The following is a 24616-nucleotide window of genomic DNA, read 5'->3' on the forward strand; positions in this document are numbered from 1 at the left end:
CTCATCTGAGTTAAAAGTGGAAACGGAACCTTATTTAGCATTTTGATATCAAAATTTTTACAGACTAGAAAAAAATATTTTTAGTGGATTGTACACTAGATCATAATTGAGCCAAAAATGTCAAACAGCACCAGAGACGGCCTCCTGTAACCATGAATACACATGAGTCTAAACTTTTTCTTCCCATAAACATAGTTTGGCATCTCACTGCCGTACGACACAGCACCTGTATTGGTCACGTGGAAATCTTATCAAATGGTGATAAAAATGTCTAAAGGACAAAAAACAGTAGAATGCAGCGCTTCTTAAGAAGATGAGCTAAATGCAGCAGATTCTTCAGTTAATTAGGTGATTTAGTGCACAGAGTGGTAAAATAATAGTTTTAATTCCACTTGATAGTTTTATCAACTGGAATTAACACACACCAACAGGCAGTCTCTGGCCAATCACAGTCATGGATAAAAAGTAGATATTTTAAATATAAAATGGTAAAATAAAAGAAAATATGAAGAACGCAGACTGAATGCAACACAGTTGTGTGTGTGTGAAGAAAAGCTTGGTACGAATGTTCAACAGCTGTCAGACTGAAAGCGGTGTTGTGTCAATAAAGTTCAGCCTGACTGAAGCAGGAAAGCCGAGGAACTCCATCTTTGGTCCTCTTACTGGAGACCATCTGACTGACCAGGTCACATGATGCTGGGGGAGGGGTTCTGATTCACTGTGACATTCTTTATGTTTGCTCATTTAAAAAAATGATACTCCAAACATTTTTCTGCTCAAACTTTATTCATCATTAAAACTGTAAACTTCCAAATAAGGTCGGCAGGGTCGCCGGTTTAGGGTGGGGCTTGTAGCCGATTCGCTCATTGATAAGCTCTGCCCTCGATGCGGCTGTGGAGGATGATGCTGAGGCAGAGGCTCCACCCCCAATTACATCAACACTAATTACAGATCCCCCACCCACTCCACCTCCCGACTCCGCCTCCTCTCGCTGACGTTTTCTGGCCTAAAGAAAAAGAAAACCTGATAATGCCCTGTTTGCAGTTTACTTCCTTTAAAGTGTCAGCTGTTATTGATTGTTATTCATTCTTATTTACTATTACTGATTAATTGATTGATTGGTACAAAAGTGAGTAGACCTCAAGCTCCTTCTTGACGCTCTCAAACTCCTCAGTGTCGTCGATCTTAAGCTCCAGACGAGTCGGTTTCCTCCTCAACATTTTCAGTTTGAGTCCACGCTGAAAGCAGACGATCAATACATCGATTGAGTGATCAGATTTGCTTTTTGACATGCTTACTGAATGGTGAAAATGGTGAAAATGATTTACCTCCAAGTTCAATGTTCTATAAACCTGCTGAATATGATTTACTGCACACATTTCCTGAACATTTTCAAAATAAAACATCTCACGGTTCAATTGAAGTCAGTGTAGCCAATCAGAACCCTTCCTGTTTCCAGATGCTTTTGTGACCAAAAAAAATTCCCACATGTGGGACTAATAAATATAGTTATCTTAGCTTATCCTTACGGGCTTTGAGGTTGATGGTGGCACAAAAAGAAACAAGCTGTTGTGCTTTTACTGTGAATATCATGAGGCTGTAACATCTGGCTGTAATTTAAAAATAAAACCTTAGAAAACCACAACTCCTGTTGTTATGATGATGCCTACATTGAGTAGGATGACTTCAAAAGTTTTCAGAGGAAGGAGAAAAGTCAAGTGATGAAGGTTAAAGGATCAATAGATCATTAGCTCAGACACAGGAGCTTTAATTAATTCTGAAAACTGATCAATAACAGCAATCAGTTTCAGTTATCGTTTCCATCAGATCAATAATTAGGATTGATCAGATCTAAAAAATGTTTCCTGATATTTGTGATCAGAATCACTGATCACACTGTTTGATCTCTGTGTTTGATCCTGATGGTGAACGTATTGATATCAAGCCACAGCAGGAGTCCAGGTAACTTATCACCACGGCAACATTGACTCCTGAAGTCTCCTCCTGATTATTGACGTCAGGGTAACCGAGAGATACCCGGGGTAAGGGCCTCAGGGCGGAGCTCAGGGCGTCCAGCTGCTTCTAAAGCAATAGAAACTAAACTACACCTACCGTTCAGACAGGAACCAGCAGCACGATTAGCTCGCTTGCTTTTCTAAAGGATGCTCTGGAGGTTATACAGACACATTTAAAGGTCTCATCTGACTGGCTGCTGAAATATCTTAGCTATAACAGTCTCACCTCTGACCCCTAACCTTGCCGCTCCTGAAGTCGCCACTCATGCGCACTGTGCGCACGCAGATGGGTTTCACAGAAGCTAAGCTAAACTAAACTAAATTAAGCTAAGCTGCGCTAAAGTAAAGTCGCAGTGACGTTACAGTGACCGGTAACGGACAGTCCTCGCGGATACCCTCAGTGTGAACAGGTGTGCAGGTACCTGATAGAGGAGTTGTAATGCTCTTTCCCGCCGTTTCTCTCTCTGTTTATTTTCTGCAGCTGCTGCGTCCACCGGAAGTGTGCAACCTCTGACCCGGAGGCACTTCAGGGAAGAACTTCCGGGTCACGGAGCTCCGCGTTGGCGCGTCGTTCGTCTCCTCTGGTAAGTTTCTCTCATTCAACGGTTTAGCGGCATTCTGAGCCGCTGTGTTCAACTGCGCAGGTGAGAGAGACGTCAAAGCGTAGATCAGCCATACTCTGCTCTACCCCCTCATCCGTTAGCGCGTGCTCCGGCACGTTACCGACACTCAGCCCTCGAATAGGCTCTGGGTTCGCGCTGTCCGCTGACTCCGGGGAGCGCGAAGCTTTACCTGAAACACTCACAGGTGAGAAACGGTGAGGAGTTACCGATTACTGATCGGTACAGAGCTGCAGGAGGACGCTTAGAGGTCTGAACTACGAAGCTCTGTTTTCGGTTTCATTGACCCTCACACGGGGACGGGGTCAAAGGTCACCTAGAGTGGCGCCTGTAAACATGTCCGCGGTCTTGAAACTAATCACCAATTTGAATTCAGCACAGCATGTTCTCAGCCTGATTCTGCGAAGGCCGTTGCTGTGCCAAAGGGAACAGCCTGTGAAAAACCAGGGTGGAGTTTTAAAGAAGAACAAAGATTCAGGCTCAGATGTACTGATGGAGGTCAAACGTCTGCTGGATTTACTGAAGACGCCTTAAACGATGAAACGAGGCGCAACGGTGGTACACAGTGTACTACAACTGGATGAATATTCACAAGCTTAAACTTACTGAACAGTTCATAGAGTTCTTAATGTTTAGAGAGTTTATGTAAATCTGTTCTTAATGCAGTAACAACTCAACAGGAAGTAGTTTTCCAGCAGTGTGATGTTCAGAGTTCAGCTGTGAGTTTAACTGCTTCTGTTAAAAACTATGAATATATCAGCACCTTATGGATGAAATGGAAAAGTTATGATGAACATTTTCATGCTCTGCTCCACTTTGGTTATTATATCATTGTTTTCATGGTCAGATAAGTCTGTCGCTATGAATTATGGGACTCCTCCCCTTTCATAAACGATGCTCCAGTGTCTCGTCTGTTCAGTAAAGGAAGCGTTGAAGCTCCTTTCCTTAGTGTTTGGAACAGCTCTGAGTGTGGCCACCACGCAGATCCTTGTGGGTCACGTCTCTCAGTGAGGAACCTTAAAAATGGACTCTTAACATAACTTACTCCAGAAACGTTAACGCAGTGTTTTTCTCTCAGTTGCAGACGCGTTGCTGTTTAAGAAGACTAAATTAAATCTTAAAAACTGACTTGACCTGAGGTCAGGAGGTACAGCGCAGGTGTTTTAAGCCCCTTTTCCATTAGTACTCACCAGAGTTTCCAGGGTTTTCCATCAGGTCATAGTACCTGGTACCAGGTACTTTTTTAATACCTGCTGGGCTGGGGTTCCAAGCAGGTACTTAAATGCGACGTCGTCAGACTGCATGCCATTGATTGGCTGGTCAGTGGCGTCACTCAATGAGACATGAGAGCGTCTTGTTCACGAAAATCAAAAATGTCATTTTTGAAGCCAGGCAACGAAAGAAAATGGATACAAAAGACAATGCCGTGTTCCCTGAGAACGAAAAGCCACGGACCGAGCAGCAGGTATATCGTCGCCTCCACGTCCACCTTTGTTGTAGCATTCGTGTTGGATATTAATTACTTCACAGGAAACTGAGCAGCGTTGCTATGATAACGATCCCACAGATCAGGTGGTACTCGATTGTTATGGAAAACCAGTCGTACTAATGGAAAAGGGGCTTTGGGCTCAGATATTGATGCTTAGACAGGAATAAAACTGAGTATTTACTACTGACGATCAGGGAAACACACCCTGCAACTCTCCCTGCAGAGCTCTGAGGGATCATCCAGGAATGGTGATTGGTCAGTAGGCGTGATTTCATACCTGTTGGTCTCTAACCTGGGGTAAATCCCATCAGTTACCACAGTGATTTACACGAGGAGGAAGTCTCCGACCTTAATAATACAGAAACCCAGCATAACCTGAAGTTACCTGGATGAGAGGAAATCCATGCCTCAGGTGCAACACCTGTCTGTGACCCACACCTGTAGGTCAGTGAGGTGGAGCTCTGCGGTGAGATTAACGTGTCAGCAGGTGTGTTAAGGTCATTTCATTACTGTAACAGATGCTGATCAGCTGATCATTGTGAGCGTGTCATTCTGTCTGACCGACAGCAGCGAGTGAAGCTGAGCAGGAAGTTGCAGCAGCTCAAACAGGAAGTTCAAAATAAAGGTGTTCAAGTTTAGTATGAATCTGCTGCTGTGTCTGATTGACCTGATCACTTATTACTGATCAGGGTGATTGTTTGCGTTTCAGCCACTCTGCTGCTGCTCATTGGATCAATAAGGTTTTTTCTTCTGAGCAGTTTTTCTTTTTGTCATTAAAAATGTCACCTTTATCTTCCTCGTGTGTTTTTGTTGTTTCTCCAGAAAAAAGAAGTCAATATGTCCGATGAGGAGGATGTGGCTCCAGCCGTGAAGAAGAGCAGAGTTTTCTATGGAAGCCTGGAGGAGAAAGAGCGGGAGCGTCTGAGCGCCAATGTGGCGAGCAGCACAGCAACAGGAAGTGATGCAGTCAGGGCGGGAATTGAGGCGGGAAACATCAACATCTCATCAGGTTAGCTGTTTGTTCACTGTTTCTCTGATAAAATGTCTCTTAAAAAACATTAGAAATTAGAAGAACCTCCACCCTCTGCTGACCACAGTGTCGACAGTCAAGGCTCTGATCAATCATGTGGTCAATAATATCTGCTCAATCAGATCTATGATTAATTGATAGCAGGAAGTTGGTTGACTCTGTTTCCCATGATGCCCTGCAGGGGAGACTCTGGAGATTGAGGAGCGGGTCAGTGAGCGGCAGCAGGAAGCGCTTGCTGAGTTTGAGCGACGGCGACGAGCCCGACAGATCACCGTGTCCACTGATGATGCTGAGGTGAAAGCCGGCCTCCGTGCGCTGGGGGAGCCAATCACGTTGTTTGGAGAGGGACCAGCTGACCGCCGCGAAAGGTGGGGCAAAATAACTTCTGTAACCTTCTGTAGAACACTCTCAGCAGTCATCTTAGAAACATTTTAAAAAACCTGTCAAACTTTATCAGTATGACAGGAAGGAAGCAGGAAGCAGACAGGAAGTAAAAGTGTGTGTGTCTTCAGGCTGCGCAGTGTGCTGTCCGTGGTCGGTCCAGATGCTCTGAAGAAATCCAGGAAGGACGAAGAGCGAGCGAAGAGGTCGCAGGATGAGGTCAGCTGACCTGGAGTGTGGGTGGGGCTTCAGAACACCTGGTTGCATAATCTAAACATTTTCTCTCTGACCAATCACAGTGCCAGCAGACATGGTACCACGAAGGCTCCGCCTCCCTAAAGGATGCTCGGCTCTGGTTGGCCAGATATTCTCTTCCCCGGTGAGTCAACATCAAAGCGTGAGAGGAGGAGGAGCAAAGAGAACCACTGAGTGCACCGCTTCTACCAGACTCCTCTCTCAGTAACTAGGCAGGGCACCACACTGAGTCCTTATATCACAGAAGAACAAAAGAGCTAAAAATCCCTCCATCTCATACCCACCTGGTGAAGACGAAAACATCAACCTTAACCTTCACCACTGAACGCTGTGTTTTGTTTCATGAACAGCCATATCACCATGACAACCAATAACCAATCCAACCAATATTTAGTCTTTCCACATGCTCGGGTAAAAGAATAAATGTAAGCAACAGATTAACCGAGCTTGGGTTTCCCCTGTAAATCTGAAGTAAAACTGTCAAATAATTGCTGAACACGCTCGGAGTCAGAGAAATTTCCTGCCAGGATGTCTTGTGCAGGTCGATTCAGTTCGTTCCATCCATTTTCTTCTGCTTATCCGGGATCCAGTCACAGGACAGGGGACCGAAGTCCAGACCTTCTCCGCGGCCACTATCGTATCTGGGGGACCATCGAGGTGTTTCCAGACCAGCTGAGAGATGTAATCTTTCCAGCGTGTCCTGGCTCTGCCCTCAAAGGGGCAGTTTTATTCATATAGCGCCAAATCACAATGGGCACTTTTTACTGGACAGTAAAGACCCTACAAACTTTTTAATAGCTACTGTGACCACGTCAGTGACAACTGGCTCCGTCACATGACATGCAGAGGACCAGTTTTCCAGCGAAGTTCAGTGGAGTCATCTGCTGATATCTCCTTCATCGTAGCCTGATCATACTCGATAATGTGATTTTGGCTGTTTTCACCTTCTTCAGTCTCAGCTGACTGAAGGTTTCCCCAACCTTATAAACAGTACCTTTGCACAATGACTGAAACTAGAACCACTGACGAACAATGTGAGGTCAGTTTCTTGATCATAAGAATGCAAATTGTCATGATCATTGATCAATGATCATTCATCAATGGCCATGAGTACCATTCACAGAGTGTTGAAGAATGGCTGCAATCACAGCATTGTAAGAAGGTGAAAGATGTACCCTTAGGCCCCCTCCTCGATTTAGAGATGGATTTCCCTTTTCACGTAAATGACCTCCTTGACTCCCCACTCAAACCAGTTCAGGGTGTGTACATCCTTATCATTGCAAGATTGTCCACTGGCCTGTAGGTGTGAATAGACTGCGGAGTCCTGGCCTGACGAGTTAGGTCTTCTGTGTTGTGCCATCTGCTTTGCCAGAGGTTGTTTGGTTTCCCCAAAGTATAGATCATGGCAATCCTCCTGGCACTTAACAAGCGTACATTATATTACACTGCTTGTGTCGGGGGACCTGATCCTTGGTCTGGACCAATTTTTGGCGCAGTGTGTTTTGGGGTTTAAAAGCCATAGAGATGCAGTCTTTTGAGAAAATGCATCTCAACTGTTCTGATACTCCTGACAAGTACGGGATCACTAAGTGTTTTTACTTAGGCAGCAGTTGTCGTTTTCCCCTTCTTGATCAGCTGGAGCTTTCTTTAGGCGCCTTCCCAGCTTCGACAAATGTGCAGCTGGGATAACCACATTTACTCAGGGCCTTCTTGATATGATGTTCTTCTCTTCCCTGGCCACTGTATCTGTGAGGATGGTGTTCGCTCTGTGTTGTCCTGATGAAACCCAGTTTGTGCTCCAGTGGATGGTGAGAGTCAATCCTTAAATACAGATCCTTATGCGTTGGTTTACGGTACACATCAGCTTTTAAATGTCCCTCATTACTGATGGAAATCTCACAGGTTAAGAAGGCTAACCTGCCACTTTTCATATCCTCCCTGGTGAATTTGATGTATTAGTCCACAGAGTACCTGAACCAATGACTTGGTGGTGTTCCAGGGTAGGATAACAGAGGCCTCTTTTCCACTTTTTCCATGTACAAGTTGTCCACAATGGGTGAAACTGGGGAACCCATGGCACACCCATGTTTCTGCCTGTAATACTGACTCTTGTATGTGAAATAGATGGAATTAAGACACATCCAATTCTGGATGTAGTGTTCAGAGCTGCTTACCAACAGGTTGAGGATTGAAGCCAGAAACTTTGAGATGTTATAGTTGACCGAGTTGATCATACAGACAATTGATCTTAAATGTACACTCTGTTTATGTATCTTAGGTAAACCATACAGACTTGGTGTAGATTCCCCTGGGTATAGCCTGTGGTTTGAGGTCCAGTCAATAGCATTGTCTTTGTCTAACAGCTTCAGACAATCTCTCACCCTCCAAAACTGTGGACCCACCCTTGTCTGCTGGAAGGATGATAATGTTGTTGTCATTACTAAGTGATGTGACTGATGTTGGATGGAAACGTTTGTCCGCAGTTGCAATGTTGTAGTTTCAAATCGCTGTTTCTGGGGCTGTGATCAGTTCCACTTGTGGGATTTCGTCTTGGTGTCACAGCAAAGTTCAACCCTTTTGCAAAGATGTTTTTCTCTGCTTGGGCGAGTTGTCTGTCAAATAAATTTTTCACCCACTTGTCCCCATCCTCCGTGTGGCATCCTTCTCTCTTCTCGCTGCTGAGGACTCTCTCCATAATTTGCTGTGGTTTCTGACACACAACAAGTAAGTCAGACTTCCTTTGCTGCCTGGTCTTAGACTTTTCATGCTGTGCTAGACCATCTTACAATGCTGTGATTGCAGCCATTCCCCAACTCTCTGTGAATGGTACTCTTGGCCATTGACCAATGGTCTTTGATCAATGGTCATGACAATTTGCATATTCATGTTCAAGAAACTGACCTCATAGCCCATTGTTCATTCAGTGGGCTAGTTTCAGTCATTGTGCAAATGTACTGCTTATATATTTGGGGAAACCTGCACTCAGCTGAATTGAAGAAATCATTGGATGAGTGACTAAACGTTTCTCACACTGCAAATGCTACGTCCAGATGAACAGAATAATTTTGGGGGGATTTACTTGCCTGGATAAGTGAGCATGATTCAAGACAACTTCCTATTTACTAACTCATCCTCGGAGGTGGGCACACAGCTCTGGCTGTCAGACATGGCTGGGCACCAGTGTTGCTATGGCAATAATATCCCTGTTGCAGGAATTCATACCGTATTATTGTGGACGATAACAGAGTCTTCACTTGTACAGAAACGCGTTTGACTCCTTAGACTTTCCATACATACAATCGCACACTGCCATCTTAAAGTATTTGGGACTTGGTAAACGAGCCACCAGGATCTGTCAAGAAGAAATGATAAAAATATCATGTCAGTTGGTTGATTCTCATTGGCTATAGCTCCTTATCTCTGTGATTGGTCCATCAGAGCAATGAGGCGCCTGGAGGCTGCACGCGCTCAGAAGGAAGTTACCGAGGCAACCAAAACAATCCGACAACAAGAGCTGCACAAGAGCCTGAGGGTGAGTCAATTTTATTAACTGCAGATAGCAGCACGCCAAAAACACAACACTGAGTGTCACAGCGGATGTCCTCGTTCTCACTGAGCATGAGCAGCACTAACCACCCCCTCTTCCGCTTCTTCAGAATCTGAACAACTTCTGCAGTCAGATTGGGGACGATCGCCCAATTAGCTTCTGCCACTTCAGCCCCGATTCCAAAATGCTGGCTACGGCCTCCTGGTAACAAGCACCGCCCACTACTAGCATAAAATGCATACAGTTAGCATTAGCATGAGTAAATGTTAGCTTATTTAACTGCTGTATTGAAGCTAATGCTAATGTGCTAACGCCTCCAGGAGCGGTCTGTGTAAGCTGTGGTCCGTCCCTGACTGCAGCCTGATTCGGACACTCAGAGGTGGGCAGTTTTTGTTGTTGGTTACATTGGAATCTCTAGTTAGTGAGATAAATGAGAGGTTTCAAATTTATTGCCACAGAAATGTCAAACATATATGATGATTACAAGGGGGCTTGTAATTGATCAATAAAATAGTTGTGTGTGTCTTGTGTAGTGTAGTTGATTGTTTTGTTTTGCATGTCAAAACAATGAGGCGACTCATTGTCACAGTTGCTGCCAAAAAGACACCAAAGGCAGACTGCAGTGTAAAAGCTGTCTCCAGGTGGGAAACAGGAGCGATACTTGTGATGTGCTCCTCTGTCCTATAGTGGACAGAAACTATTTTTTTGGGTGGAACATATCATTTGTATCATCTTATTTGATGTAGAACACCCAATTGTTTGGATTTTATGTTTTTTGTCTGATTTTTAGATGAATTGTGTTAATACAGTATGTCAAAAGGAAAAAATAACTGTTAAACATGTGAGGTTGTGCTGAAAAGAATGATACCAAACAAGAGAAGGTAAACAGTTTTTAAATGTGAAATCAAAAAGTAGTCAAAAATGCTGGACCCCAGAGGGTTAAATGATAACTGATCAATACTTCGATCGCTTGTGAATCGTTTGTCTGAGGCCCCGCCCTTTTCTGTCCTGCTCTTTGATTGGCTGAAGGTCACAACACCAATGTGGGCGCCATCGTCTTCCGACCCCAGGCCGGAGTTTCTCTTAACCAATCAGATGTCAGCTTGGCCTCGTGTGCTGCTGACGGCACGGTGAAGCTGTGGAACCTGGAAAGGTGAGGGCAAGGGGCAGGTAACTGGGGGCGGGGTCTGATTCATATCCTATCTGTAATTAATGGCTTTGTGTCTCTGGTTGCTGTAGCGATGAGCCAGTGGCAGACATTGAAGGTCACAGCGAGCGAGTTTCTCGGGTGTCGTGGCATCCGTCAGGACGGTTCCTGGGTACAACCTGGTAAAGTAGAAATTACTCTGAATATTCATTCTTACTGTAATGAGTCAGAATAGAATAGAATAGAATAATCCTTTAATTGTCCCACACGGGGAAATTTGGTTGTAACAGCAGCCAAAAACACACATATACAAACAAACAGTACACAGGACACAGAACAGAAACATACACAATTTTTCTTACATATTTACATTAAGGACAATGGTTACTATATACAGAGAGTACTGTACAGTTATTAAATTAAATAAAAATAACTACAGATAAGAGGCAAACCAGGTTGTAGTGCGAATTGGTTGATTAACTTATTGCAGTTACAGTGCTGATGTAAACATCTATGTTTGTTGGGAGCAGTTCTGATTGTACAGTCTGACAGCTGCAGGGAGGAAGGACCTGCGGAAACGCCTGTGTAACGTGTAGAGACAGAGCATGCTCAAGCACTAAGCACCACCTACTTTCTCTCCTTAAAAAAAATTAATTTTACTTTGAAAGTTTTACTCTGAGTTTAACACAGAAATATTTTTTTCCATGTGTGACGTACTTCCTGTCCGTGTGGAGTGCAGCTACGATTACTCGTGGCGTCTCTGGGATCTGGAGGTTCAGGAGGAAATCCTCCATCAGGAAGGTCACAGCAAAGGTGTCCACGACCTGACCTTTCACCCTGACGGTTCTCTGGCTGCTACAGGGTAAACAAACGCTACAACATCATCTAGCATGTCTCAGCACGTCTCTGTAACTAACAAATCAGCTCTCTCTGTCTGTGGTCCAATCAGTGGCCTGGATGCGTTTGGCAGGGTGTGGGACCTCCGGACGGGACGCTGCGTGGTGTTCCTTGAGGGTCACCTGAAGGAGATCTACAGCCTGCACTTTTCCCCCAACGGGTCAGCCAATCACAAAGCATCACACAAAACGGCCAGTCAGAGACTACCACATTAAAACTCACCTGACGAATCCCAGCTCCAGCATGGAGAGAATGTGACAGAACCAAAAAATTATCTATAATCAATAATCGGGATTCTGCAGGAAGTGAAGAGATTGTTTTTGTTGTAAACATGTTAAAATGATAAATTTCACGGTTTGATCAGAATTAACAGCTTCAATAATGTTTCACCACTCAGGTATCACCTGGCAACAGGAAGTGGAGACAACACCTGTAAGGTCTGGGAGCTGAGAAACAGGAAGTGCCTTTACACAGTCCCCGCCCACCAGAACCTGCTGTCTGCCGTCCGCTTTCAACGTAAAAAACGTTATTGTTCAACAAACTAAATATTACGGACCTTGCTTCCTGTTAATGTGACCTTACTTCCTGTGTTTGCAGCTACAGACGGGCACTTCCTGTTGACGGGTGCATACGACAACACGGCGAAGGTCTGGAGTCATCCGGGTTGGATGCCGCTGAAGACACTTGCCGGGCATGAGGGGAAGGTATGAGCGCTGTGCTCTGATTGGTCCATTCAGGCACTCGTAATTGCTGGCGATCTCTGACCTGTTTGTGTTTTCAGGTGATGGGTGTCGACGTGTCACCTGATGGGAAACTCATCGCCACCTGTTCCTACGATCGGACCTTCAAACTGTGGCTTTCTGAGTGATGTCATTAGTGATATCATGAGTTATGTCATCCAGACACTGATCTACTGTTTTTGTTTTTCAGTAAAATATTTTGTTTTCATTTTTTGGAATAAAAAGAAAAAAATTAATTTTCAAAAGTTTGAAGCTGATTCGTTTATATTTTATATTTTATATTTCACCTTTAAAGTTGGTTTGTCCTGTTTGGTGTTCTATTTCACATGTCTGATTTTAGTTATTTTTTACATTTTGACATACTTTTTTAACACAAGACCTAAAATCACTCAAAAAATATAAAATCTTAGTAAGTAGAAAAGTTTTGCTGTAAAACCTATAAACATTTTAACAAATCATTTTAATAACTTGAAATCCAAATTTAAAAAAAAAAGATAAACTTGTTTTACAAATTCTAGCTAACAACAAAATTACACAAAACTATTGACATTAAAATGCCGGCACTGCCTCAGGCATTCACAAAACCATCAGGTGTCACAAGAAGATGCCACAAATTATTTGTGCTGCACCAGAGAAATAGTTTCTGTTACCTACAAAGACATTTAAACAAGACAGTTTACATTTCAGTGTGGGCGTGGCTTCAGGTTCAGGTGGAGCAGTGAGACAGTGATTTAGGAAGCAGACAGGTGAGGCGATTGGCACACCTGTGTTACGTTTGCTAATTAAACCTTTTTATGCCGTCAGTGCGTGGCTGTGGATGCAGATACACAGCCATGGGGAGCTGCTGTTGGTGGTTACTGTGAGGAAACTGGCCTACTGTAGACAATGTGATTATTCTTCATTCAATGGATGAACATTTTTGTGAAGCCACAGTAATGCCTTTATGTGTCGTGTGCACCACAGGTAGTGCAGATAGCTGCTACATTAATGGACAGAAGTAAGGCACCAGATAAACGCTTTGTGGAAGACAGACCATTAGCAGGCCTTCCCCAATAGGTGTCTGAGGACCCACCTGAGACCCCAGTGTATACCACGAGTCATAGGTTACATCACATGGTGCGTTCACATTCAAAAGCAAAGATTTTCCACATACACACAAATTGCAGCATGATCAAATACACACTAAGCTATAATATCTAAAGAAAGACCATCTCAAGTGCAAGATATATACATACACAAAATACATCATCATACATATGTTATAATGCCCCGTGATTGTTTCACACACACACACACACATTTATGTAGTATGAGCAAATGCACAATATCTACTTCATGGGGCAGTAGAGCAATTCAGGGCCCATTTACCACTTCCCACTCAAGGAGGAAGATAATGCACATGATTATCATATATTTTAAGGTCGTGATTATTGAAACTTTAAAAATTATTTAAGATATCCTTAATTTGGCCCACTTGGAGAGGAGGGGGAGACTCCCACCCTGTAACAATAGACAGGGAGATCTTAATCTGCAGGCCAGCGGAAATCACACAGCCTATCTTAAATCGTTAGTTGTATTTTTTTCTTATTAGTTTATTTTTGAAAAAATACAATGTTCCTTAAAAAAAAATTAAAAACACTTTCCAAAAAACAGGAAAGGAAAAAAAAATCCAATATTATCATCAACAAAAGAAGGCGTGCCAGCAAAAACAACAAACCAAAGCAACGACGTTTCGACCTTCAAAGGATCTTCAGATACACAAAAAGCTGGTAGCTGGATTGCTAACAGTAGCTGGAGTAAGGCAGAGATGTGCACTTAGAAGGATGCCCTTGGATAGGTTTACGGATTAGGTGAAGGAATTTAAAGGGTAAAAACCCAGTGCTTGGGCATTATGTTATCATTCATCTTATTTATTTTGTGGCTTATCTAGCTTACCTTTAGCTTAGCTTCTTCATTAGCTTCAGGGTTAATTATCACCCATTGTGGCCAACTTCAGGTATGTCGATGACACCTGGGTTGCAAATCATATCTCAGGACGTACCACAATTCACTGATCACATTAACTCAGTCGACCAACACATCAGATTCACCAGGGAGGATATGAAAAGTGGCAGGTTAGCCTTCTTAACCTGTGAGATTTCCATCAGTAATGAGGGACATTTAAAAGCTGATGTGTACCGTAAACCAACACATACGGATCTGTATTTAAGGTTTGACTCTCATCATCCACTGGAGCACAAACTGGGTGTCATCAGGAAACTGTAACATAGAGGGAACACCATCCTCACAGACACAGTGGCCAGGGAATCAGAAGAACATCACATCAAGAAGGCCCTGAGTAAATGTGGTTATCCCAGCTGGACTTGTCAAAGCTGGGAAGGCGCCTAAAGAAAGCTCCAGCCGATCCAGGAGAGAAGAACAACCGCTGCCCAAGCGAAAACCCTTAGTGATCCCTTATGTGTCAGGAGTATCAGAACAGTTGAGATACATTTTTTCTAAACACTGCTTCTCTGTGGCTTTCAAACCCCAAAACACTCAGCACCAAAAATCGGTCCAGCCCAAGAATCACGTCGGGGGACCCGTTCCTTGGGCAGAGTAATATAGTGTAGTTTTGTTAAGTACCAGGAGGATTGTCATGAGTTATACTTTGGGGAAACCAAACAACCTGTGTCGAAGCGGATGGCACAACACAGAAGAGCTAACTCATTAGGTCAGGACTTCGCATTCCATTTACACCTACAGGCCAGTGGAAACTCTTTCAATGATGAGGATGTACACATCCTGGACATGAGGATATGAAAAGGGAGAGATCATCTCTGAATCAAGGAGGGGGCCTAAGGGTACATCTTTCACCATCTTACAATGCTGTGATTCCAGCCATTCCCCAACTCTCTGTGAATGGTACTCATGGCCATTGATCAGTGGTCTTTGATCAGTGGTTGTTGATCAATGGTCATGACAATTTGCAGGTTTGCATATTAATGATCAAGAAACCTGCAGTCAGTTGAGACTGAATAAGTCACTTGGAGGATGAAACATTTTTCCCACTGAAAATGCTGGGTGCAGATGAAGAGAATCAACTTTTTGGCACAGTGAGAGAGGTATTATCCACAAATGGTGAAAACATGTAACCACGGTGAACCTGACTGATGAGACAAAAGATGAACATGTTGAGTTGTGTGTCCCATTACATTTGCCGTAAAAGTGACACCACATGCACAAATTTACAAAATTTCCTCCTGCATAATTCTTGCTTGCTTTGTTGAAATTGTTAAACTATTTACTCTATAATCGTGTTTTTTTGGCTCTAAAATATATATCACTTTGAGTTAGATTTTACATACATGCAAGGCTTTAGATTTTTTTTTTAAAAAAAAAGAAAGGACAATGTCACATTTGAAGAACAAAAAAAATCAGTCTTCAAAGTTTGATCATTGTGCTATCTTTCATGTAATGGTCATCACATTGAAACAAGTCATTATACTCGTTTTGGATATTTGATCACAGAGCTAATTGAATTTGAGCTCTACAAAACCCAGCAGATTACTAGCATCACTCTGTCACCTCCTGCTATTAATAATATGTGCAAATTACACTTAATCACTAGTCATTTAGGTCATCTTCAAATGGAGCTGTGTGCCTACCATATAAACACATTACATTCTGGAAAGGCAATTATGTATTATTTGTGAAAAGAAGGTACAATGATTACTGCTCTAGCCTTTCTCTTTTTGCTTCTTAGACTTTTTGCTGTCTAATACACTGTGTTCTTACTATAAACCAGAATGTTTTCCAAGACATTTGCTCAGAAGACAAATTCTAGTCTTCTGAGTTACTAACTTAGTTTATAGACACTTAGCAAACATTTAAATGTCCTGGTGAAACATCAGTTTGGGAAATATTTTTTTTAATTAATCTATAAGAAGTGTTCTAGGTGTTCTTCTATATCTCTGTAGTGTTTCCTAGTGTATTTAAATTATGATTCTTAAGAGGTATTACACCTTTAATCTTGCCTTCCCTGCTAATTAGTCACGAGCGGCATGAGTCATTACTGGTTATTTTGCTCTGTAAAACAACCTACAAAATGCATTTTGTGGATTATAAGCCCTTTGTAGACATGGGAAAATATTGTGTTTGCCAATTCTAAAGTGATAACATTATATCAGTCAGACATAGGGCACTTTTGCATTAATGTGAAACATTATTTAGTAAATACAAAATTTGACAGCTCGTCAACTGATGCCTTTATGATTCTGAAGACTGATAAACACATTTTTTAATCTGTACATTTTAAAGTGACTTATTCAGTCACCTACCCCCAAAATGTTCTCACATGTCCTGAATAAACCGTTGCTGTGAAGAAAGCTGCTTAACATTGTGTCTCCTCAGGACAGAATGGTTGAGGGGGCGAAGTGTTGTGGAAGCAAGCGGATAATAACCACAGAGACAATGAGCAGGGTGTTGGGAGACTGTGTGGTGCTTGAGTGTTAGGCGTAAGGATCATCCTTAATTTAATGACCCTCAATTATACCAACTCCATTTGGGTATGTGTGCTGCACTTCCCAATCCACATCCTCTAAATCTGCTTCCACTGATCACGGACCTATCTTTTATTTGTCACAAGGCAAATGGTGGTAAAGGACTATTCTGGATTTGCTAAAAACGTGTTGTCAAAGGGGAACAAAGTCTGGCACCCAAAATTGTGTGTAGATATCATTGAACAGATTTAAAGTAGTGAATAAGAAATCAAGCGATGGGTTGAGGTCCCTACTCTCCCACACCCATTTTCCCACCCATGCAGCTCTAAACTCTCTCTACAGTGGCATCTATCAAAAGAGCATTGCACCAATATTTTTTTAAATACATAGAGCTGTCTCCACCATCCAGTGTAGCCTATCTGTAATGTTATAAAAATCTTGTGTGGGTATGAGACATCAGTGTCCTAAATGAGCTTGTAGAGAGCCACTATAATTATTAAAGTTATGTTTCTGCACCTCCACTAAGGAGTATGAGTAGTTTAAATGACATTCATTTGGTACAAAGGGGTCCAAAGTGTGCCAGGAAAATAACTCCCACAACATTACCTGCACCCAGTGTGGTCTTCTCTGCTGTAGCCCATCTGCTTTAAAGCTCAGTGTGTTGTGAGTTTAGAGATACTCTTTGACATATGCTGGTTGTAAGGTGATTGTGACAGGGTGTGGTTGGTCGCTCAGCTGCAGGCAAGGGCTGGGAACGGTGGGTTCAGAGTATGATGTCAGAGTAGGCTGACCCACACAGCTGTTCTCATTATCTAAACATGCCTCCCCTATATGCGTAGGATGCCGGGACCTGGCAACAGAGCTGTGTACTGCACTGGAGCGAGACAACTAGAACTGCACAAGCAGGAAAATGTTCTGTAACAATGTAAAGAAAATGTTCATGTGCCTAAAATGCTGTATGCCTTGGGTCGTTTATACCACAGATATACTACTGTTTTCCTTTCAGATCAAAGCAGTCAGGCTATTCTCCTCTGACCTCTGGCATCAACAAGCCATTTTCACCCAGAGAACGGTCACTCATTGGATATTTTCTTTTTCAGATTATTCTCTGTAAACCCTAGAGATGGGCTCCCTTGTGTAGGAAAATCCCAGCAGATCAACTGTTTCTAAAATACTCTGACCACCCCATCCAGCACCAACAAGCCATCCTAGGTTCAAAGTCATTTAAATCACCTCTTCAACAATATTATACTGGCTTTGAACTGCAGGATGTCAGAGTTTAGGGCAAGTGGCCCAGTGGCAATTTTTTCCTTGTAGGTTGCTCTGGGGGTTTCCCCTTTGGCCGTCGTTGTCGACTTTGGTCGTTCTTCCACCAAATAGGATACGTATTTAGGGTCTGGTATGGTGAAGGAGCACATTACATTGCCCCAACATTGTCTCCAATTGGGTAATTCTGCCTTACCTTTAGTCCATTAACCTTTTTGAAAAACAAGGTGTGGTAACTAATGTTCTTTTCATGTCCAGCCCTGGCCCTTTTCCTGTGGCAAAGCTTTCAAAGATCTACCTGTTCAGCCTGTTGGATTTCCTGTTCACCACTCACACTCCTGATACAGCCCTGGAAGATGCTCTTCACCAAACCCTCACCTGCCTGCCCACACCTCAGCTCCTCCCGGTCAACGTCTGCTTCCCCCTGCAAGTATCTTCCATTTCTGTTCCCCTCTAAACCTGAAGTAAGATAATGAATACAGTTTATGAGAATGAAATCAGAATCAGAAAACTTTATTTATCTCCGAGGAAGTTATGTGGTCACAGTTGCTCCAAGACAGTAAGAACAATAACTGAATAAACTAAATGAGATAATACAGTATATTAAAAAGTTACAAAATGTAACAAAATAACTCTAATATATACAAATAGCTCAGTTATAAATATCCCAGTATATAAAACAAATTAAATATATATGCTTGAATTTCAGGTGCCCCTCTTATCAAACTGTAAAACTGTGTTATTTTCTCTGTAGAAGATATGCAGATATTAAGGGTGTACAAATTCATGGCAATCCATTCCAGCCCAACTGCTTAATGATCCTTAGACTAACGTTCTTGCTCCTTCTCCACAGACTCGCTCTACCTCCATTGTTTTCCCCACTCCTGCCTGACCAGAGTCTCTCTCTCTCTCTCACGCACACGCACACGCACACGCACGCCATTACCATTTGAATGACTGGTGAGATGAGTGTGAGTGTATATGGTGCATTCTTATCATGTGTAACAGAGGCAAGATGAATGAAAGAAGAATTATTCAGCACCTGTCCTGATTTGGCCTTGATCTGGCTGAGCATAAAACTGCTTGGTGACAGATGTTCGTCATCCAACAGAAATAGAATTTCAATCTGAGGTTTCTGCTGTTTCTGTGTGTAACTAAATCTTAAGCTATCTGCTGGATTTCAAGTGTGGTATTGGTGTGTATCCCAGGATGGTCCCAGCCTTTCTAAATGCTGATAACATGTGTAGGCGAGTAACAAAGCTTCCAGCAGAGCCCTATTTTAGACCAGCAGAGACAAAAGCATTACTGATCTATAGTTTCTGAAGCTTTTCATTCTCTCTCGCTCTCTCTCGCTCTCTCTCTCTCCATATATATATATATATATATATATATATATATATATATATATATATATATATATATATATATATATATATATATATGGAGAGAGAGAGAGCGAGAGAGAGATGGCCAAGTGAAACAATATTTTAATGCTTTACTAAATATTAGATGTGGTTTAATGTGGTTTAAGGGAAGTTATTTCATGACACTAATAAGCCTTGAAAACTACTTTGAAACACTTTAATGTGGTAAGGCTCATTCCCTTTAAGACTCCAAATTACAGGATGAAAACCAGTGTAGAGTGACTTGCTCTACAGTTCATGTCTTTGTATCATGCTGAGGCTGTCCTATTGTGGCCCTCTCTCCAACTACCTTTTCCTGGACCTGTCAATGGTGCTGTAATAGCTAGTCACATTCTTGTCTTATTTGTCACAGCAAGACCTTTGTTCGTTCTCAAAAAACAGAGGTCTGTTCTTTTTTCTTCTGCTACTGCTGCTGGGTCTCCTTTGATGCTGAGGACAGCAGAGACAGATATCAAAGCAGATGAAACTGGATCACTGTTGCCCCCCACCCCTGAGCTCTTATCACTTTATAATTGGGAATTAGGGAAGAAATAAAATGTCTTTTCCTCAGTTTCCTTTTCCTGGGTTGGTTATAATGGGGTCTGCTACATGCCTATAAAGTACCCTTCAAATCACACTGCTGTCCTTATGTATTTTTTCTCCTTGCTTAGCAATTTCCTTGTTTGTATTTTTGTCATTTGTCATGTTTGTAGTCTTCTAAATTTTCCATGAGAATATCTGTGAATTAATGTTTCTTGCAAAACATTTAAAATGTGAAGTCAGGTGACACTGTTGCAGGACAAAGCAATAAACATGGAAATAAGATAAAGGGTGGCACAAACAGAAACATTAGCTAGATTACTACTATTGTCATAACTACTGACAATAACAGACATGAACCAACAGTACCACAACAAAGACTTGCATTATACTACAAATGTTCTCCAGTTAACATTGACCTTTTTATCTTGGTACCACTAGTTATACCAGAAGCTGAAGAAATGTGCTTATTCACAAGTTGTTCAACAAGCAAAATAAATAAATAAATACATCCCTGAAAATGGTCAGGTATAAGGACAGAGTTGAAAACGAATGGGGGTGGATGGAGGTTATTCTTCCAGAAAACCTGGAGAACTGTTGCTCAAGACCACTTTTTTAAAATTACCAGAAATGATGGGTGACTCATGTCTTCTAATTCCTTGGACACAAAATTGAAAGAAATAGGGATGACAACGTTGTAGCTATATTTAAAAGAAAAAAATCTCACACAATATAACACCAGGCCCTGTTTGACGACAGGTCAATATGAATGCAGCCAGGTAAATAGTTTACAGTATAGAGATCTACTCATAACTGACTGACTAACTTAATTCAGACCTTCACAGCAGTAGTCTGTATTGACAACAGTAAGACAATATTGAGACAAAGCAGAACAGGAAGAGTTGGTTCAGAGGACTAGCTTGAAGACCAACTGTATCTCAGTCTATCCATCTCTACAATAATGTGGCATCCAGGCCTCCTTTCTGTTGACCATCATCGTACCAGCTTTAATATAAACTTGAAATATAAGACTTAGGGTCAGACTCAGAGTCAAGACCTTGAAATGTTCCATGTTTATTTAAATGGCATGTCAAGATACCTCATTTCCTCCAAATTCTTGCAAGTGCAACTCCTAACTATTACAATGTTATGGTAAACAATTCTTTAAAAAGTTACATCATTTTTCTCAATGAGTAACTAATTTATTTTAATCTGAAATTGAAAGGTCAGCCGGTAGTGACGTGACGTGAAATAATAACTCGACCTAAAGGCATTAAACCAAAAATTACAAGCCTGTTTTGTAAATGTGAGGATAGAAAGTGCAGATATTTGTTCAAAAATGTAGGGGGTAAAAGTAAAAAGTAGTCAGAAAAAAAAGCTACTCAAGTAAAATACAGATAACTGAAAATTATTTGTACTTCGTTATTTCCCACCTCTGACTATGAATGAACACATAGCTTTGATTACTGCTTTGCACACTCTTGGCATTCTCTCGATGAGCTTCATGAGGTCATCACTTGAAATGGTTTTCTAACAGTCTTGAAGAAGTTCCCAGAGATGCTGAGCACTTGTTGGCCCTTTTGCCTTCACTCTGCAGTCCATCTCATCCCAAACCATCTCCACTGGTTTCAGGTCAGGTGACAGTGGAGGCCAGGCCATCTGGCGCAGCACTCCATCTCTCTCCTTCTTGGTCAAATAGCCCTTAAACAGTGTTTGGGGTCATTGTTCTGTTCAAAAATAAATGATGATACAACTAAATGCAAACTAGTTGGGATGGCATGTTGCTGCAGGATTCTGCGGTAGCCACGCTGGTTCAGTGTGCCTTCAATTTTGAATAAATCCACCAACATTGTCACCAGCAAAGCACCATCACACCTCTTCCTCCATGCTTCACTGTGGGAACCGTGCATGTAGAGAATATCTGTTCACCTTTTCTGTGTCGCACAAAGACACGGCGGGTGGAACCAAATATCTCATAATTTGGACTCATCAGATCAAAGCACAGATTTCCACTGGTCTAATGTCCATCCTTTGTGTTTCTGGGACCAAACAAATCTCTTCTGCTTGTTGCTTTTCCTTTGTAGTGGTTTCTTAGCAGCTATTTGACCCTAAAGGCCTGATTCGTGCAGTCTCCTCTGAAGAGTGGATGTAGAGATGAGTCTGCTCCTGGAACTCTGTGTGGCATTTATCTGGGCTCTAACCTGAGGTGCTGTTAACTTGTGATTTCTGAGGCTGGCGACTCAGATGAATTTATCCTCAGCAGCAGGGGTGACTCTTGGTCTTCCTTTTCCTGGAGTGGTTCACATGTGAGCCAGTTTTGTCGTACAGCTTGATGGTTTTTGTGACTGCACTTGGGGACACATTCAAAGTTTTAGCAATTTTCCAGACTGACTGACCTTCAGTTCTTCAAGTAATGATGGGCTGTCATTTCTCTTTACTTTGCTGATTGGTTCTTATCATAATATGAATTCTAACAGTTGTCAAATTAGCCTGTCAGCTGACTTCTGCACAACACAACTGATAGTTCCAACCCCATTAAGAAGGCAAGACATTCCACAAATGAACGCTGACAAGGCACACCTGTGTCGTGAAAACCATTTCAGGTGACTACATCATGAAGCTTATTGAGAGAATGGAAGGGTTTGTAGTGCTGTCAACAAAGCAGGGGGTGGCTACTTTCAGGAATCTAAAATATAAAACATTTGTCAATGTTTTCTTTGCTACATAATTCCATATATCTTGCTTCATATATTTGATGTCTTCTGTTTGTATCTACAATGTAGAAAGTAGTAAAAATAAAGACAAAACATTGAACGAGAAACCTTTGACTAGTAGTGTATAATAAAGCCAAGACACGCTATTACAAAAAGTATTCACTCACCCATCCAAATGATTTAATTCAGGTGTTCCAATCACTTCCATGGCCACAGCTATATATAATCAACCACCTAGTCATGCAGATGGTCCCACTCCTCTTCATTCCAGAAGATTTGGCATGCAGTTTTTCTCCAAAGAATTTCAAATTTCAATTGATCTGACCTTAGAAAAGTTTTCCACTATGTGTTCGTCCATTGATTTCTATGACAGAATTGTGCCTGTTTTCAAAGCCTAAGGCTTTAACAATGCCACGAAATGTACACATTAAATTAAAAATGCCTGATTACCTGTTGGATTTAGGATATGAGTCCAAGAGACTTTTTTGTGCATCTTAAGATATTACAGAAGGCTGCCAAATTTCAGACTCAGATCAAACATAATACAGGGGCTGCTTTCTAAAAAGTTTTACGTGGCACCGTGGAGTCAGTTTGCAACATTTATTGAAGAGAGCTATGGAACTGGAAAGAATGCATCAGCTGTTCAGATATTCCTGACACATACGGGATCACTAAGGGTTTTCGCTTGGGCAGCAGTTGTCCTTCTCTCCTGGCTCAGCTGGAGCTTTCTTTAGGTGCCTTCCCAGCCAATCCAAATATCCAGCTTGGATAACCACATTAACTCAGGGCCTTCTTCATATGATGTTCTTCTGCTTCTCTGGCCACTCTATCTGTGGGGATTGTGTTAGTTAGATTGTGTTGAGAAAATCCCTAAGAGCAGTTTGCAAAAGCATGGAAATGATAAAATAGCCATTTTCAATTCAAAATGGCTGACTTCCTGTTGCGTTTGGGTAAATAAAGCCATACACATTTTTTTGTCTGTCATTTGCATGTTACACATGTGTAATCTGTAACACTTCATTATAGTGTTACAGTCATGACTCACCTGTCAGTGGAGCCAGAATCCAGGAAAAGGTCACCAACATGTAGCCACACATCTGAAAGCATATTGATTTGGTCTCCTGATATTTAGACTGTAGTATTGATATTTTAACCTTTCCCAAGGTTAAATGGCTCGGGAGCCATTTTGAATCGTCCATGTGCCAAACCAATAAAATACATAAATTTTCACCAGACCTGACGTATGTGCAAAATTTCATTAGTTTTTGAGCATGTTAAGGTCCTCAAAAGACAATTCACTTACTAAAATAATAAATGAAACAGATGCAATAGGACCTTCATACTTTTATTTCCATGCTAGGGACCTGACTATCTATGAACTTGAGTTCTCTACATAAAGAGCACATTATTTCCTGACTGAAACAATGGCGCAGTCCAGTATGTAAATCCTAAAACATGTTTTTTTCCCTTTTTCTCACCCTCTCACTTTAACATACTCACTATATTCTGTTCTTTCAGTGTTGTTTCCCTTTTGATTTGACATGTTAGATTCCCTTCCATTTCTCCTTTGATCATGTCCCACTGTGTTTCTGCTCCATCATAATCACCAGGTGCCCCGATTCTGGTAATACTGATGATTTTGCCTGATACTATTGACCTTAAAAGGTGCAACCTGTCTCAATTCCAGGAAGGTCCCATCCAGAGTTTGATGTGTAATAGTGTGTGAGATCCCTACTGCTTTCTCTCTCTCCTCAGGCACTCTTCCCAGCTTTTCTAGGGGAATACCAGAGTGTTCCCAAGCTAGCCAAGAGGTATAGTAAACATTCATATACAGATGGTATTAATCATTGAAACATCTCAAACAAATAAAAGTTTCACTTCAAGAATTTTTTTCCAAGTTCAAGGCATTAATCCTGCCCCAAATTTCCCAGATATTAATCAGAACAAGCACCCACAGGATGTGGCACAAGACCAAGGCCTCACCCTGCAACACAAAGGATCTACATCTCAGCTACCAATGCACCAAAGCACACCCCAGATGCTGTGTGTCTATGTCTTGATCAGTGCTTACAAAATAGTAATACTGGATTTTTT

The 24616-nt window shown here is 41.9% G+C and overlaps 2 protein-coding genes across 4 annotated transcripts; one reads left to right on the top strand and one right to left on the bottom strand.

Annotated features, from left to right (window-relative positions):
* Positions 1–774: 774 nt before the first annotated feature.
* Positions 775–2552, bottom strand: cdc26 (cell division cycle 26 homolog). Of its 2 annotated transcripts, none has more exons than XM_063478994.2 (3): positions 2438–2552; positions 1140–1238; positions 775–1006 (listed from the first exon to the last, which is right to left on the bottom strand). In XM_063478994.2, exons 2-3 carry the CDS (start codon positions 1218–1220, stop codon positions 794–796), a joined length of 294 nt encoding a protein of 97 aa, XP_063335064.1. In that variant the 5' UTR covers positions 1221–1238; positions 2438–2552; the 3' UTR covers positions 775–793. The 2 variants fall into 2 exon arrangements, with proteins under 2 accessions (XP_063335064.1, XP_063335065.1); XM_063478995.1 differs by lacking the exon at positions 2438–2552 and adding an exon at positions 2113–2374.
* On the top strand, positions 2512–12357 carry prpf4 (pre-mRNA splicing tri-snRNP complex factor PRPF4). 2 transcript variants are annotated; one of them, XM_063478992.1, is made up of 15 exons: positions 2512–2599; positions 4947–5133; positions 5336–5522; positions 5667–5754; positions 5835–5914; positions 9229–9322; positions 9447–9541; positions 9658–9716; positions 10367–10490; positions 10577–10666; positions 11224–11346; positions 11434–11541; positions 11779–11897; positions 11979–12085; positions 12163–12357. In XM_063478992.1, exons 2-15 carry the CDS (start codon positions 4962–4964, stop codon positions 12247–12249), a joined length of 1533 nt encoding a protein of 510 aa, XP_063335062.1. In that variant the 5' UTR covers positions 2512–2599; positions 4947–4961; the 3' UTR covers positions 12250–12357. The 2 variants fall into 2 exon arrangements, with proteins under 2 accessions (XP_063335062.1, XP_063335063.1); XM_063478993.1 differs by lacking the exon at positions 2512–2599 and adding an exon at positions 2622–2822.
* Positions 12358–24616: the final 12259 nt, after the last annotated feature.

Source organism: Pelmatolapia mariae, linkage group LG7, assembly GCF_036321145.2.
Source record: "Pelmatolapia mariae isolate MD_Pm_ZW linkage group LG7, Pm_UMD_F_2, whole genome shotgun sequence".
Lineage (NCBI taxonomy): Eukaryota > Metazoa > Chordata > Actinopteri > Cichliformes > Cichlidae > Pelmatolapia > Pelmatolapia mariae.

Coding starts and splice junctions, on each gene's coding strand:
- cdc26 (XM_063478994.2), bottom strand. CDS start 1,220: ATGTTGAGGAGGAAACCGACTCGTCTGGAGCTTAAGATCGACGACACT. Junction 1,007..1,139: donor GCGTCAAGAAGGAGCTTGAG/GTCTACTCACTT, acceptor CTTTTTCTTTAG/GCCAGAAAACGTCAGCGAGA.
- prpf4 (XM_063478992.1), top strand. CDS start 4,962: ATGTCCGATGAGGAGGATGTGGCTCCAGCCGTGAAGAAGAGCAGAGTT. Junction 9,542..9,657: donor ATGCTGGCTACGGCCTCCTG/GTAACAAGCACC, acceptor TAACGCCTCCAG/GAGCGGTCTGTGTAAGCTGT. Junction 9,717..10,366: donor CCTGATTCGGACACTCAGAG/GTGGGCAGTTTT, acceptor GATTGGCTGAAG/GTCACAACACCAATGTGGGC.